Source organism: Penicillium longicatenatum, assembly GCF_028827895.1.
Source record: "Penicillium longicatenatum strain IBT 33135 chromosome Unknown contig_2_segment0_segment0, whole genome shotgun sequence".
NCBI lineage: Eukaryota > Fungi > Ascomycota > Eurotiomycetes > Eurotiales > Aspergillaceae > Penicillium > Penicillium longicatenatum.
The window spans coordinates 411,947-427,604 of NW_026643120.1; the positions used below are offsets into that span (position 1 = coordinate 411,947).

Consider the following 15,658-nt stretch of genomic DNA (forward strand, 5'->3'; position numbering starts at 1 on the left):
CCACAACAGGGCTAAGCGAGCGCACCCAATTTCCCTTGGTCACAGACGCCTCGACTTGACGATTCATCCACCCAACGACAACCTCCCACGAAACCCTGCCAAAATGTCCGACAACGGGGAAGTTGAGGTCGCTGCCTACCCCTCCCTGCCCAAGGAGATCGCTGCCCTTGAGGGCGAGATCAAGCTCTTCGGAAAATGGAGCTACGAGTGCGTCAAACCCGTGACCGGAATTCAATATTGAATGTCACTAACATCCATTGCAGTGTTGAGGTCCGTGATATCTCTCTGACGTGAGTGCACCCTTTTTCGATACATCCTATCATTTCAATCGAACGCGAATAAGGAGAATTGGGTTGTGGGACACTTTTTTTTGCGCCAACAAATCGAACAACGAATTTTCACGACCGTCCAGCATACACAGCATCCAGCACACAACACATCGAATGAAGAAAAAAAAACAAAAACTGACTCGTTTGCCCATATACAGCGACTACATCCAGATCCGCGCCCCGGTCTACACCTCCCACACTGCCGGTCGCTATGCCGCCAAGCGTTTCCGCAAGGCTCAGTGCCCCATTGTTGAGCGTCTCACCAACTCGCTCATGATGAACGGCCGCAACAGCGGTAAGAAGGTTATGGCTGTCCGCATTGTCGCCCACGCCTTCGAGATCGTACGTCCAAGCCACCACAGAACCCCATTTTCAACCTCTAATATGGTTTCTTTCAGGTTGCTGTCATGACCGACCAGAACCCCCTCCAGGTTCTGTGTGACGCCGTTGTCAACAGCGGTGCCCGTGAGGACTCCACCCGTATCGGTTCCCAGGGTACCGTCCGTCGCCAGGCTGTCGATGTTTCTCCCCTGCGCCGTGTCAACCAGGCCGTTGCCCTGCTCACCATTGGTGCCCGTGAGGCTTCTTTCCGGTGCGTAACAATCAATCGATTTGGATGATATGAAATCTTGAACATCCATCCCCGAGGATTATTTGGAGATATACTAATAACCCCTATAGTAACATCAAGTCCATCTCCGAGTGCCTCGCTGAGGAGCTGATCAACGCCGCCAAGGGTTCCTCCAACTCTTACGCCATTAAGAAGAAGGACGAGCTCGAGCGTGTTGCCAAGTCCAACCGGTAAAGGGTTTTCTGGATGTTGTTCTCCGTTTGGTTCTGTGTCAAGGAATCTGGAGTGGACGGGGGGTTTTCAGCGGGATTCAGTCGTTTTGCATGCATCTGCGCGGCTGTACATTAGATTGAGACAGTCAGAAGAAAGCAGAGTCAAAAAAATAAGGATCGCAATGGGATGGCTTTTTTCCAACGTAGTTGGGATACGATGATGAAGACCTCGGGTCGTATAATGGCCACTTTTCAATACGACAAAAATGTTTATTTCCATACTAGTCCTCTCTAACATATCCTTGAGTATAGAGTCGATTGGAGTAAATCGAGAAATCGAATTTTAATCTAATAGCTTCTATCAACTCGTACGATAATCGAAGTTGGCTGGATTCCGAGGGTCAAGTGGTCCCGGGGCGCTTATCGATACGGCAGAAGAAAAAAAAAAGTTTCAAAGCGGTGTACCTGCATCACCCCAACCTCTCCCACCAGCACTTACTCTGTCTTTACAGACAACCAACAAGATGGTGAAAAGAAAGTTGGGAGCCTTGGAAAAGGTTGAGGCTGACTTGTATGTACTCTTTTCCCCTATGATCGGGCAATGCGCCCGAGGACAACTTCAAATCAGTCCTTGAAGTCGGTATATTGACATAACTGCCAGGCCCAATCTACAGCACAAAATTCGCCGCGATCCCAAGTAAGTTGCCCCAGCTCTGCTCATGCGCTCTCTTTAGTCATTGAGCAAGTCTAACAACTTTCGCGATCGCTCAGGTCCTATATCGAAGATTTCCGTGCTCAGCACTACCAATATGAGTCGCATCGTGAAATTTTCATGTCCGCGCCCACGTCGGCCACTGATACCGGTATCATCTCACTACGAGACCTCATTGACTTCATTACCCATGTCGCCGATTGTTATCCCGAGATTCTCAAGGACTTTCCTCAGCAACTGATTGATATGCTCATGCAGCACCACTTGGTGCTGGAACCCGAGCTGAGAGAAAAGTTGGTTGGAAGTATTGTTCTTCTGCGAAAGAAGGATTGTTTGGACTCGGCAACGTATGTGAACTCTACGAAACCCGTTGAATGCTGTGGTTCTGAAAACTAATGATTCATATTACAGTCTGCTCCACACCTTGTTCCCGATTCTCATTTCCACGCCTAGCAAGACTCTGCGCGCCCTGTTGTTCCAGAAGATCCTATCTGAGCTGCGCACTTCCAACTCGAAGACTACCAATCACAAGTTGAACCGTACCATGCAGACTGTCCTCTTTAACTTGGTCACATCAGACCGCACATCCTCCAAGGCTCTCTGGGCGATCAAATTGACCCGAGAGCTATGGAAACGCCAAATCTGGACTGACTCCAAGACTGTTGAGATCATGAAGGAAGCTAGTTTGTCAGAGAACGAGAAGGTCATCATTGGTGGTGTGCGCTTCTTCCTCGGTGGAGACAAAGAACGTGAGGAGATGGAGGATGAAAGCAGTGACGAGGAAGTCGATGTTGCTGGTATCAAGCATCGGCTTGGCATCAACAAGAAGACTAAAAAGAAGGCCCGTGCCGCCCAGAAAGCCATGGCCGCTCACAAGAAGAAGGAGAAGAAGAAGACCCAGCCCCACGCACTCAACTTTTCGGCGCTTCACCTGCTGCATGATCCTCAGGGCTTTGCTGAGAACTTGTTCGCCAAGCATTTGCAAAACGGCCGGTCTAAGCTCAAGCTGGAGCAAAAGCTTTGTGTTCTGCAGTTAGTATCACGACTGGTTGGTCTGCACAAGTTGCACATCATGTCGCTCTACTCCTACTTCCAGAAGTTCCTTACCCCCCGTCAGCCCTCAGTCACTTCGTTCTTGGCATCGTTGGCCCAGGCATCTCACGATCTTGTGCCCCCCGATGTACTTGAGCCTCTTATTCAGAAGATCGCCAACGAATTCGTTTCTGAGGCTTCAGCTGGAGAGGTTGCTACAGCTGGTCTCAACGCTATTCGTGAGATCTGTGTCCGACAGCCTCTGGCGATGAACGAGACCCTGCTCCAGGATCTTGTCATGTACAAGAAGAGTAAGGATAAGGGTGTTATGATGGCCTCGAAGGGTTTGTTGAGTCTCTACCGTGATGTCGGTGCGCAGATGCTCAAGAAGCGCGACCGTGGTAAGGAGGCTGCAATGGGTCTTCGTTCAGGCGACAGAGAACAGAGACGTTTCGGTCAAGAAGAGGCCGGAGAGATCGAGGGTCTTGAGCTTCTTGAGAAATGGAAGGAAGAGGAGCGCCGCAAGAAGCGACTTGAGAAGGGTCTTGCATCCGATGCTGAAGATGATGAGGAAGAGGATGAAGAAGATAACTGGGATGCCTGGAATGTCGAGGACGACGATGATAGCAGTGTTGATGGCGAGTGGATCAATGTCGAGAGTGACGGTGAGATCGATATTAGTGATTCGGAAGACGAGGGCAAGGACCGGCCCTCCAAGAAGGCCAAGCAGGATGCTGAGAAGGCCGAGGAGAAGGTCGAAGAGACAAAGGAAGATGATGCCCCTCGCCAGTCAGCCTTCTCCAAACTTGCAACCACTCGCATCCTCACTCCGGCCGATCTGGCCAAGCTTGCCGAGCTTCGCGCTGAGGCGTCAATGGAGGCCGCTGTTTCCGGCAACAAGCGCCGTCCCGGACAGCTTCCTCAGTCCCGCCACACTGACGATCCTCTGACTGCCGAGGAGATAGAAGGTCTCGCGGCCTTGTCCGCTGCCAAACTCACTCGCGAGGAGAAGATTGCTCATGCCAGAGAGGGCAAGACCGATCGGGCTGACCACAAGAGCAAGGAAGCCAAGCGGAGAGAGCGCAAGGAGGACCAAGGAAAGAGTACCACCAACAAGGAGAAGGCTCGCAAAAAGAACTTCCTTATGACGCTCGGAAAGGCGAGAAGCAAGAACAAGCGCAGTCTGGTTGAGACTCGAGCTGTGTTGAAAGCTCACCATGACCGCAAGAAGCGTGGTGGAAAGAGAGGAAATATCGGTAATTAGACGGTCTATTCTTGGTACATATTACTTGCTAGACTTTGAATGTTCATCATCGATGGGACGCGGAGTTAAATTGTTTTCCTGTTTTCCAAGGTTATTTTGGGACAAAAGCTTGATAGGCGCGTCAATACCACTAGGTAGTATAGCATCAATTGATCATGTAAAATTTGGTTCCAGAACATAGCTCCTATAATATGACAGGGCAAAAAATGAAGGTACCTATTCAATATATCTCACCAGGTGTCTTACTGCCTAAGTAGGTAATTCGATTTTCGAAGGAAATTCTGACCTTAAGTCAAGAGCATCGATGGTCGAAGTATATACTTCCCGCCTGTCACCCTGACTAAATATATAGATGAGAATTTTAGAACCAAAGATTTTACCCGACGGATTAAGTATTCAAATGAAGCACTACTCAGGATATTCAAGACCTATTAATTCAAGTGATTATTATGATTTTCTCATTTCAGAACCATAACCCATTTTTCAGTCCATGGACCTGTGCTTGTAGACCTCATCTGGTGCCCCGGATCACATGATCTGTATACAGCCCTAAGCCCTAGCATCGTCCTAAAGAGGCATAATTGAAAAAGCGTGTCGAAAGCGTGTCAAGCGCGTGTCACGGACCCGCGTCGCGTTTCCCAGACTACCAGCCGCATCATTTTGTCATTCTGCATTTCTTATCTTCTCCCCTCTTCAATCTCCCCCTCACCTTACAACCATTTGATACCCCCGCCTCTCCACTCCATCCGCCTATCCGCATTTTACCTGGGCACGATGCAACCTTCCAACAGTACTCTGTCCAAGCGTCGGCGCTTCCAGCCCTCAATCACCACATACTTCCCCACCGAGTCAACCGCCTCCAACGCTACTGTATCGCACAACCACTACTCGACCGCCACCTTCTCAGCCACTCCAGTGGTGCCAGCCAAGGTCCAATCGTCCCTTCTCTCGGTCGGAATGCGGGTCCGCAAGTCCGTGGCCGATGGATACAAGACCCAGATCTCGCTGGAGAAAGAGAAAGCCGTGCCCGCGATGAGCACACCGGTCGCTCAAACATACACCACCAACGGGTACTCGGAGCTAGCTCCTTTCTCTGGAATGGGCCGATCCGCTGTCACCGATGACGGAGATGACTACTCCCTCCCGCCTAGCAGCCAGGAATCGATGGCATCGACTGACTCTGCCCCGATCATGTTGAATGGTCAGAAGAGACGCCTGGGTGGGGGAAATGATATCTTTGCAGACGACGATTCCGATATGGAAGATAACCAGCTGTGGCGGGATGTCCCTCTCGGACGAACCATTCTCTCTCCAAGCCTGGGACAGCAGCGACGCCGCTTTCTTGCGATCCAACGCAAAAGCCAGCTGAATGAAACCCCGGGCATGGACTTGGATGACTTTGAAGAGGCTACCTTCCTTCGTCGACGTGAGGAGGTTGATACCGACAGTCAGATGGACTGCGTTTGATCTTCCCGGCCAGTTCTCATGTCTGAATTATCTTCTTACGGCCACTGGTTGGCGTTCCTCTGCTGTTGCTGGTTGACGGAGTTTTTTTTATGTTGTACCTATACCCTGTTTGTACCATACTTTCTGTATCATTGTCTGTAGTATATCTGAATCTACCACGCAGCGCCCAGTGGAACTGTAACTTGTCACCTTGAACCACGTCACTCAGATAGTAACATTGTATTATACATTGGCATAGAAAAAACAGACTAGTAAATCATCCTATTGATGCAGCTGGCTGTTCGCAGATGCTCAAACACACATGGCCAAGTCTATGAATAACCGAACCAAAACAGGATGTTCAAAGCTGAAAAGTGAATGCTAAAGTTCAAATCTATCATAAAGGGTCATTATACGTCATGTATTCTATTAATAAAACCACCGGAAACATTCCCCAGCCGGTCCATCCCGAAGGTTCTCCGTCGGGATATCCTTAGCCTGCACATGTACGCCCTGGGCCAGATCCCTCCGCCTATTATCCCACATCATCCACAGTCCCAGACAAATCGTCAAAACAATTCCAACCCCGCCGAACGCAGCCGTAGTGACCAAAGCTGGGATGTACTTCGGTGCATCCTGACTGCGAAAGATGTTGGAGGCAACGACGCCCATCACATTAGCCACTGGGACAGCAATGCTGGTCAAAACGACACGCTGTCCCTCATTGGCAATATTATTGTTATACCAAACATCAAGTAAAACAGACGGCGCAGATGTCCCCCAGCACATAAGAAAGGAAGCAAAATAAGCAACATTGATATCATGCTGAACATCAATGGCGGCAAAAATCACCATACCCAGAAAAGTGAAAAAGAAACCAAGTGCGATGAATGGGAATCGCCATCTCGTCCAATCGCTGCAGAAGGCCAGGATCAGCAGCACAGCTGCACCGGAGACATTAGGTGCAACAGTATACAAGTTCGTCTTGACAGTACTGTATCCCAGACGCTCGATGATAACAGGCAAAAAAAGCGAGACGCCCTGCAGGGGCACACCAAGACACATTTCAATGACAAGGATGGCCCAGCTAGTCCAGTGCTTGAAAATCCGGAATGCATCTCGGATGTTCAGCTTTTCGTTGACGACCGCCGAACTGTCAATTTGCAATCGGAGGTAGGCGAGCTCTTTCTCCTCTGGGGTGAGGAAGCTCGCTTCAGCTGCTGAGCGGGGGAGATACCATAGTGCAAAAATGGCGCAGATCAAGGTTGCACCGCCTTCGATTAGAAAGAGATATCGCCACGAAGCGAGGGGTCCTGAGTGGATTTGGAAGACGCCGAAGGCGAGTAAACCCGAGAAGGCGGAGCCGATGTTCTGTGCGGCGTAGAAAATCGCCAGACGACGGGCCAATTCACCACGACGGTAGAAACTGGAGCTTGTTGTTAAGTTTCAAATCTGATGATAACAGCATGGAAGAACGTACGTTGTCTGGTAGTAGATGACCAAGGGGAAGAAAGCACTCTCGGCCATACCCAAGAACCATCGAATAGCAAGCAGACCACTGAAGTTTTTCACAGCGACCATGAGAACAGTGCATAGACCAAATGTGCACATCATACATGGCAACACTCTATTGGGACCGTACTTCTTGCCGAGTAAACCAAGGAATGGGGCAGTGAGAACATAGGGAACGTAGAAAATACTGAGAATAGTGCTGTATTGGTTGCCGACAAGATGCAAGTCTTCTTCAAGGTGAGCCGTCTTCGCATTACCCAAATTCGACTTATCGAGACTGTTGAAAAGGTACATCATAGCCAAGACGGGGAGCAAGTGAAGATCAAACTTCCAGACCAAGGCCTTCTCGGCCTTGGAGTCGATATCGATACTTGTGATAGTGGTATGTTCACCATGTTTAGGGCTGGGAGAGACCTCAGACACAGACATGACTGCGACAAATAAACAAGTCCTTACTACATGGCCGAACGAGGTATTAACTTCTTAGTTATAGTCAATAGCTTATCTTGATCTACTACAGTCGTACTTGGTCCAGATAACAGGTTGTCCAACCCCGCAAGATAAGGCAATGTCTTGGCTTTCTCTTGGCTGACTGATAAGCACCGGGTAAGCTAAGTAGAAGATAGAAGATTCGCCGTGATTTCCCCTATCTTTCGCGTGGTTGGTGGCAGCGAACAAGGTTTTTAAGTAATTGAATTTGTCTGGAGCCTACTTACCCCGGATGGGAAACCTTGGGGTCAAATCAGATACCGTGTCTTATAAACTCCGCTGTCCCCAGAACCCCTATCGAGGCGATACGGGGGGTTTCGGGCGGATCATGACCGAGGCAACTAAGCCATGGCACAATCTGCACAGCTTTGGCGCTTCCTGTTCATTGCAAGAAATGACGTATAGTTCTGCTGTTCATTCAAAGTAAGGTACACTAAGTTAAGATCCCGATGGCTCACGCCAAATCCCCAATCACGGATTCTGACTAACCACCTCCAAATTCTTAATCTCGTAAAGCGTCGCTATCACAGATTAGCTTCGAACATGCGTGCAATCAATAAGTCAAACTTACTTCCAGTAGGACCTGGACTCCCACTACTCCCCTCCATCTGCAAATCAATAATCAAATACAACGGCTGCCCCGTAAGCCCACTAGCATACTGCGTAGTGATCAAAGTCCCATCAAGATAGAACTTAATACTAACATCACTCCCATTCTCATCCCTGAACTCAGCCTTAACGGTATGGAACTCCGTCGGATCAGGATAATCCACATCAAGAGCCGTAACCACACTGGAAGTATTAAAGGTGTTGAAACTGATATCGCCCGTACCCTTCCACTCAGCAATATCGACCTCTGGAGGCCAGGAATTCTCCCCATCGAGCCAAAACGCAGGCCAAGTACCCGTGACGACGGGAGCGAGAAAATCGGCGGAAAAATCTAGGCCGCCGGATTCCTCCACGGTGAATGCTTGCTTGGCCCAGACGGTGCCGGAGTCGTAGGCGTAGTCTGAGGCGCCGGTGTAGGTTGCGTTTAGAGTTAAAGTGCCGGGTGTGGAGATTATGGCGTTCGCGCTACTCATTATGGCGGCGCCATTGTGGGTGTCGCCCCATGGGTAGTTATAGTTGAAGTACTCGTTTAGGGTTGCGTTGGAATCGAAGCAGGTGGTTGGAATGAGTGTACTGGAGCGTTTGCCGAGGGTTGTCCCTGGCAGGGCAAGGGCTAGGCTTGGGAAAAGTGTGAGGAAGAGAAATGAAGGACTCATACTTCTGGAGTCACTTTTAGTGTCCTTTTTTTGGGTAGAAGGTTTGCTGTCTTGTGAGAAGGATGGCAGAGAGGAATCTGGCTGACTTTATAGCCCTCATTCCCTGTGCTAACGTAGAGCCTGTCTCTACACAGAAAGATCTTCAACGGAAATATGAAAGCTCTGTTGATCCTACCAGTATGCAAGACATAGCGTATAGGGAATTAGTCGAGCGCTTTAGTGTCTGCAAAACGACGATCTCCAAGATCCACCAGCGTATGATTGCCGTTGAAACAAAGCTGCAGCTCCACAATGTAGGGCCTAGGAGAATTTAATATCGTGAAAACCTGCAGAAGTAGGTACACATGCATGTTTTGACTGGTGGAGATCGACCTCCCGCCGGAGCTTCATCTCAAGGTTACATTTCGTTAGATGTACCCCGCGACGATAAATCGTATTAGAGCAATTAAGCCTTCGTTGAATGTATAACAAGCTGCATGTATATGACCTGAAATAATGTGTAGCGAACTATGATTCCCTCATACTCTATGTGAATTCAAGATGGTTCTGTCTCTGTCGTGATCCGTAGCAGCGCCGATCTCAGCGGAAAATAGCCCGATCTGGTAATTCCAGCGAAAAGAGTTGAAACTCTTGAGCTCCATGTGGGGCTGAGAGTTTCAAGGGAAGATAGATCGTGCTGATTCGGGTTCTGTACCTCCGAGATTTCTTCCGTCTCCGATGCGGACTAGATCCCTCGACATCAGGCAAAGGTCTGATGAAAGATCCGATGATTAATCATTCCAACAGCCTTCGAGCTTCGAGTGATCACATAGTCAGACAAGAGTGCGTAGCTGTGTTACCCTCCAATCGGCTAGAAAAGCCATTTACGCCATGTAGAAAGCCACACAGCTCGTCACAAAAAAGCAATGCGAAATAGATGCAGGTGGGATAACGGATGAAGGCAGATTTGCCATTTTTGCTTCTTTTATGTGAATCCCCCTCCTTTTGTCCATAACTCACCTCAAATCCCTGAAATGGATTGCAATCTACATGCAAACCATTTCGTTCGGATCATAGCGAAGCAAGCGAAGTATGTCACTCCTAAACTCGGTCTACATGGCGTAAATCTTACAGAACCCAGAGGAGGCTGTAAGGCGGGTCATTCTCTCTCCCTCACAGATACGATATCAACTTTTACTTTGCAGTCCCTGCCTAGGCAGATGGCTTTCATCCTCTTTTAGTGAGTCCAGCGATTAATCTCGCAGTATTAGCGATCAAGGTGAAACTGAACATCGACTCGATATAGATCCTTACACGACATCATGCATTTCCTGCAACGAAAGATCCAATTCGATTCCTGGAGGGGATACCTCCTCCTTCGAGCAATGACTGTCACGCTTCAAGTCATTGTGTTCTTTCTCAAGTTTGTGACGAAATATTGGCGTCCAGGATGGGAGGTGCGCGAGGTTCATCCATAATCACCAACTTCACCGTTCGTATCTTTATGATTTAGTTTGATAATGCTGGTGCGACCATCTGTTATTTCCTTGGGTTAAAACATAGAAATTGAATCACATCACAAAGATGCAGAGGCTGTCATTGAGAGCTAAATGTAACCCAGTTACTATGCGTTGTAAACAGAACTCCATTGAATCTCTCTTCTCTATTATTTAGGAACACGACATGAATGCATGGTACATGAGGATATGGAAGTTATATCATGCGCTGTACTTGAACGAAGACGAAAAAGAACCATAATGCGATATAGTGGCAAAGCCGGACAGATCAGAGCTCATCCTTCCGATCATCCTCCTTTGTCTTCTCCGTCTCCTTCTCCTTGCCCTTACCAGCCTTGCTCTTGGCCTTCTTCTCAGATTTCTCCTTCTTGGCCTTGTCACCACCGGTCTTTTGGCCCTTTCCAGCGGCTGCTGTCATACGCTCGTACATGCGGTTGAGAATACGCTCAAACTCGCGAAGGCGGGAGTCAATCTCCACGACTGTCAATGCCGGGTCGTCGGACTCGGTGAGCTTCTCTTGCAGCTCAAGTTGAGCCTCGAGCCAAGGCTTGGTGGTGTCGTAAGCCTGGGTTAAGGTGGTGAGGTCTGATGGGGTGAAAAGGGTGTACTTGGGACCAGTGGGCTTTGCGGCGGCAGAGGACTTGGTAGAGGACTTGGTAGAAGTAGAGTACGCATCGTCGTCGAGGTCGTCCAGATCATCGGTGGGGGCAGCGGTAGGGGTGCTAGCGGAGTCAGTCTCGGACTCTTCGACGGTTGCGGTGCTGGAAGCCGAGAGAGAGGATGAGTAGGCTGCATCGTCGATAGCAATTTGGCTCTCAATCAGCGACTTCATGGACTCGGCATTCTTCAGCATCTCCTGAAGAAGCTCGACACGCGCGGGGCGGGAGGAAGCCTCCTGGATGCGCTTCAGAGCAGGGTCGACAATGGACTTCAGATCCTTGAGCTTCGCCTTGAAGTCTGCGGTGTGTGCGTTGTCACTGTCTTCATACAACCAGTCGCTAGCCTGAGAGACCTTCTCCCGGAGGGTGGTCAACTGGTCGGCCTTGATGGCGTTCACGAAGTCATCGCCCTCAATGAGGTCACGGCTGCGGTAGATGAAAGACTCAAGCTCGTTCAAAGCCTCCTCACGCAGAATACGTTCGCGGTCAGAGGCGTCGAACGCGGTCAGGCGAGCATGAATGCGGGCAAGCTCAGAGGCTGAGGGGGCCTTGGTTCCAAGAGGTGTGGACTTCAGAGCGATAGGAATGATCTCCAGCTTGGTGCCCTTGCTGCTTTCCTTAGTGGTGGTGGCAGAAGAGTCGCTGGCGGAGGCGGTTGTGGAAGCCTCTGCTTCAGCCTCCAGGGTAACGGATTCAGCGGGTTCGCCATCCTCACCGAGCACCTGTTGTTCATCCTTTTTAGAGCCAAGACCGAAGAAGCCCTTAACGTCTTCCACGATGCCCTTCTTTTCGGCCTCCACCTCACAGCTCACATTGCCACCGGTCACTTCGGGAAGGCCGTCAACAGGGCTGAGACGGATCGCAAATTTGGTCGTAATGTTCGCAGCCGAGCAACCAAAGGTGTCCTTCAGCTTGGCGACTGACGCGGTCAGATTCTGGGTCTGCACACTCAATACGGGTAGCTCATTCTCGTCAATCAGCTGGTGGAAGCTGAGCTCGAAGTCCTCAAGGTTCCTGACAGTAACCTGCTTCTCCGGACCAATTTGGGAAGTAGAGGTGAAAAGCTTCTGGTTTCGCTCTTTGCTATCAGTGTTCCACTTCAGGACAACAGGGTAGGTAGCCGCATCATGGGCACGGATATCCTTGACACGGAAGCTGGGGCTAAGAGCAGCACCCTTGAAAGCAGCCCCAAAGACAGCGGCCTCATCGGCATTGACGTTGGTCCGAAGCTTCTTAGCCGAGCCGACAACCTTCTCCAATTGCTTCTGAACAAAGGGAGTTCGGATAGCTCCACCGTGCAAGACCACAGAGTCAATGTCATCAAGCTTCAGCTTGGCAGCCTCCAGAGCTTGCTCCAAAGGAACACCAACGCGAGCCACATGTTCAGCGGCCATTTTCTCGAAAGCAGCGCGTGTAATTTTGTACTTGAAGTTCAATTCTTCGTCGTAAATTCCCTCAAAGCTGGCTGAGGTTTCAGTATTGGCGCTCAGAACCTGTCGGATTTTCTCCGCATCCTTCCACAGACGCGCCATTGTCTTTCCGTGCGCCTTGACCTGCTCCGGAGTGACTTTGTCCTTCAGCTTCTTGTCCTCAACCAATTTGGCGACCATATCGTCAACGATGAGATCGTTGAGCGAGTCACCTCCAAGGGTCCTATCCCAGCCAGCGCCAAGAACGTGGATTTCCTGAACAGTCTTGTTGAAACGGCCAATGTCCTTGACCTGACGACTCTGGAAGCGCAAAACACTGACGGTAGTTGAGCCAGCGCCCATATCGAATACGACGTGATACTCAGGCTTCTCACCATCTGTAACACTGGGAAATTGTCGGGAAGTGGCGTAGTTCAAACCGACAGCCAGACCATCACTGACAAGCGCCTCGATATTCAGACCCGCCAGCTCCGCCGCCAACACAAGACTCCGCTTCTCCTCCGCGGTGTAGAAAGCGGGATATGTAATGACGACGTCGCGGACATCGGAACCCTTTCCAGCCAAGGTATCAGCGTTCTCCTTGACCTGCTTCAACTGCATGGCCAGAATCTCCTCAACCAAAAACGCATCCTTCCTCTCCACCTCGCCAAGTCGATTGCTTCGGAAAGCAGCAGAGCCACGGCCATCGGGGGCACTCTCGAGATTCAAGGCTGGATACCGGCTCCAGTAGTTCTTAATTGTGTCATCATTTCCGTCATTAAAGGGGACTCCCAAAAGCGTCTTCAGGTTGATGTACACGTCATCCGGGTAGCGAGCCGCCAGGGCCAGCGCATTTCCACCGTAGAATCGTTCGGGAAAAGCTGCAGATGAGTCTCTTGTGGGCTTGAATGCGATAGCGGCAGCTTCCTTGCGCTTTGAGTCTTTGCTGAGGACAATTTCGAGAGGAATACCGGGTTTGACTAGTGTCGCTTTAAAGTATTCTGTGCCGACATCGAGACCGAGGACGGCGGATCCAGCTGCGGAAGCTGGTCCTGCGAAGCTGAGGAGGAAGACGAGTAGCGGGAGGATCACGAGGGAGAGGAATGGCGAAGTATGTAGACTTTGGCGGCCCGGGAGAGCCATGATCTATGTTTGTGCTGCGCACTGAGTTTGTTAGTCCATGCCGCACACGAGTTATTCGATGTTTGATATGACGCACATAAAAGCAGCTAATTAGTACAAAAATATAGCAAGTACTGAAGTCGCTCCACTAGATCGCCAAGAGGTGTGTCGGTGGAACGCTGGCTTTGCGCCGAATGAATGTAGCTCTGGAATAGTGCGGTGGAGGGATTGGGGGTGTATATCAGACTCGGGAAAGAAGATGGGTGATACAAAGGTAGAACACCACGTCAATTAATCCATCTAGGTGCGAGGGGATAGAGTGGCCACCTGGCAACAGAAACACAACGAGCCGCATCTGAGGCCACGGGTCCGACAGCACCTCGATGTAAGGGTGTTTGCATTGTTTGGCCCCACTCTATTATGTAATACATTGAGCCCTAAAGCCAACGGGCAATATAAATGGCCAAGTCGAAGTCACGAGTAAGAATTATCATATTATTATCGCTTCCCAACAAAGAAATCACAGGTTGCTCCATTAAACGTGTAGTATGCAAAATTTCAAGCGAAACAGCCACGATTGCATAAATTAAAGATTGCTCCATGCAGAATCATCCCTGCATGTCATCGCAAGGAACATCAGTCATACAGCCAAAACGTCATATCGCAGCAACCTGCTCTTCGGTCAAGCACAAACAGCCAAAGTCAAGAGCGTGAGAGTGACTACCTAGGAATCCTTTCAAGTCCATGCCCAAGAAGATAAAACTGTTATTCCGCCCTTTCATCTTCTTTCGTATGGGTCAGCTACTCACGTACGTTCCTCAACCTCTGTACTGACTAACATGCCCAAAAACCATCATCATCAACATTACCCTGCAAAGATGTTGCTAGTCATAAAAATTCTCATAACTCCCAGATCAAGGTTGATTAGATCAGTATCAAGGCAATGACAAGACCAGGGAAGAAGCCAGCCAGGGAATGCTGGAACTGAGAAGAGGCGGCATTGAAAATAGGACTACTACTAGCAGATACGGCAGGCACTGTAGGGGAGCCCTCAGAGCTTCCTAAACCGCTTCCTGATACGCTTCCAGAACCAGAAGAGCTCTCACTCGCAGCCGGAGAGCTTTCAGATGCAGGAGCGGTAGACGTAGGAGAGGTAGATGTAGGAGCCAAGCTGGCGGGTGGAACCACACCACCAGTTTCAGCTGGGGCAGTTGCCACAGGGCACCCCTCGTTACAGGTGACAACAGAGGTCAGGGTAAGAGTGCTTGTCAAAGTCACCGGGTTGCTGATGACAGCCGATCCACTTGTAACGGAGGACCACGAGACTATAGGAGTCAGCAATGAATATGGAAATTGTTCTCAATAATAGGATATTAACATACCTGGACAGGTAGTTGTCGTGATTGTAATAGTCATGGTGGTCGGAAGGATGGTTTCGGATTCAGTTTCGCACGGAGTAGACTCAGGCGGAGCCGTGGTAGACTCAGTGCATGGAGTGGTGATCGAAGTGGTTTCAGTTTCGCATGGAGTGGAGGTTGCAGTGGTTTCAATTTCGCATGGAGTGGAGGTTGCAGTGCACTCTGAGCATTTATCGCATGTAGTTGTGGTTGAGGTTGAAGTTTCAGTGCTACTCTCAGAGCATTTCTCACATGGAGTTGAAGTCGAAGGGGAACCGCTGGGCGTACCCGCTCCACTCGGGGTAGTAGGTGTTGATGAAAGAGATGGAGTTGACGTCGTTTCTGAGCTAGTTGGAGTAGAGGTAAGGGTCACAGAAGGCACAGACGTAGGAAGCGGTGTGGAAGTTGCGGTGGAAGTTGTATTGCTCTGAGCCTGGCGAATGCCAATCTGGATGTCGCCGGCAGCTTGTCTCGGCAGAACATTGCCTGACACCAGACTGGCGACATAGAGTAGAAAAATCGAAGCGCCACGCATAGTGAGTATCAAACGAGCGACGAATTGCTAGAACAAAGTAATAGATAGGTAATTTGACGCTTGTTCCTCGAACGAAGAATCGGACAAACTGTAGCGAAAGTGTTCCTAAAAAAGATGGTTCAATAGTCCAGAAAGTACTAGAAAGAGGCGAGGATATGAAGTGAGTTTATATATTAGCCCCCGGAAAAGTCTTCCTGGGCTGGATGCT

At 49.8% G+C, this 15,658-nt stretch overlaps 7 protein-coding genes across 7 annotated transcripts; 3 read left to right on the plus strand and 4 right to left on the minus strand.

Moving 5' to 3' along the window:
• Positions 1-103: 103 nt before the first annotated feature.
• On the plus strand, positions 104-1,134 carry N7484_002676 (40S ribosomal protein uS7; the record flags this gene model as incomplete). Its single annotated transcript, XM_057113096.1, has 5 exons — positions 104-207; positions 264-290; positions 488-671; positions 728-921; positions 1,011-1,134. 5 exons carry the CDS (start codon positions 104-106, stop codon positions 1,132-1,134), a joined length of 633 nt encoding a protein of 210 aa, XP_056973236.1.
• A 502-nt stretch (positions 1,135-1,636) lies between these two features.
• Positions 1,637-4,120, plus strand: N7484_002677 (SDA1 family protein; the record flags this gene model as incomplete). Its single annotated transcript, XM_057113097.1, has 4 exons — positions 1,637-1,683; positions 1,774-1,809; positions 1,884-2,171; positions 2,236-4,120. 4 exons carry the CDS (start codon positions 1,637-1,639, stop codon positions 4,118-4,120), a joined length of 2,256 nt encoding a protein of 751 aa, XP_056973237.1.
• A 774-nt stretch (positions 4,121-4,894) lies between these two features.
• On the plus strand, positions 4,895-5,587 carry N7484_002678 (uncharacterized protein; the record flags this gene model as incomplete). The annotated part of the gene is made up of 1 exon (XM_057113098.1): positions 4,895-5,587. One exon carries the CDS (start codon positions 4,895-4,897, stop codon positions 5,585-5,587), a length of 693 nt encoding a protein of 230 aa, XP_056973238.1.
• A 408-nt stretch (positions 5,588-5,995) lies between these two features.
• On the minus strand, positions 5,996-7,507 carry N7484_002679 (putative MFS transporter; the record flags this gene model as incomplete). Its single annotated transcript, XM_057113099.1, has 2 exons — positions 5,996-6,992; positions 7,047-7,507. 2 exons carry the CDS (start codon positions 7,505-7,507, stop codon positions 5,996-5,998), a joined length of 1,458 nt encoding a protein of 485 aa, XP_056973239.1.
• A 584-nt stretch (positions 7,508-8,091) lies between these two features.
• N7484_002680 (uncharacterized protein) lies at positions 8,092-8,832 on the minus strand (the record flags this gene model as incomplete). The annotated part of the gene is made up of 1 exon (XM_057113100.1): positions 8,092-8,832. One exon carries the CDS (start codon positions 8,830-8,832, stop codon positions 8,092-8,094), a length of 741 nt encoding a protein of 246 aa, XP_056973240.1.
• Positions 8,833-10,596: 1,764 nt separating this feature from the next.
• Positions 10,597-13,539, minus strand: N7484_002681 (Hsp70 family protein; the record flags this gene model as incomplete). Its single annotated transcript, XM_057113101.1, has 1 exon — positions 10,597-13,539. The coding sequence occupies one exon, from the start codon at positions 13,537-13,539 to the stop codon at positions 10,597-10,599; it is 2,943 nt and encodes a 980-aa protein (XP_056973241.1).
• Positions 13,540-14,442: 903 nt separating this feature from the next.
• Positions 14,443-15,450, minus strand: N7484_002682 (uncharacterized protein; the record flags this gene model as incomplete). Its single annotated transcript, XM_057113102.1, has 2 exons — positions 14,443-14,843; positions 14,901-15,450. 2 exons carry the CDS (start codon positions 15,448-15,450, stop codon positions 14,443-14,445), a joined length of 951 nt encoding a protein of 316 aa, XP_056973242.1.
• Positions 15,451-15,658: the final 208 nt, after the last annotated feature.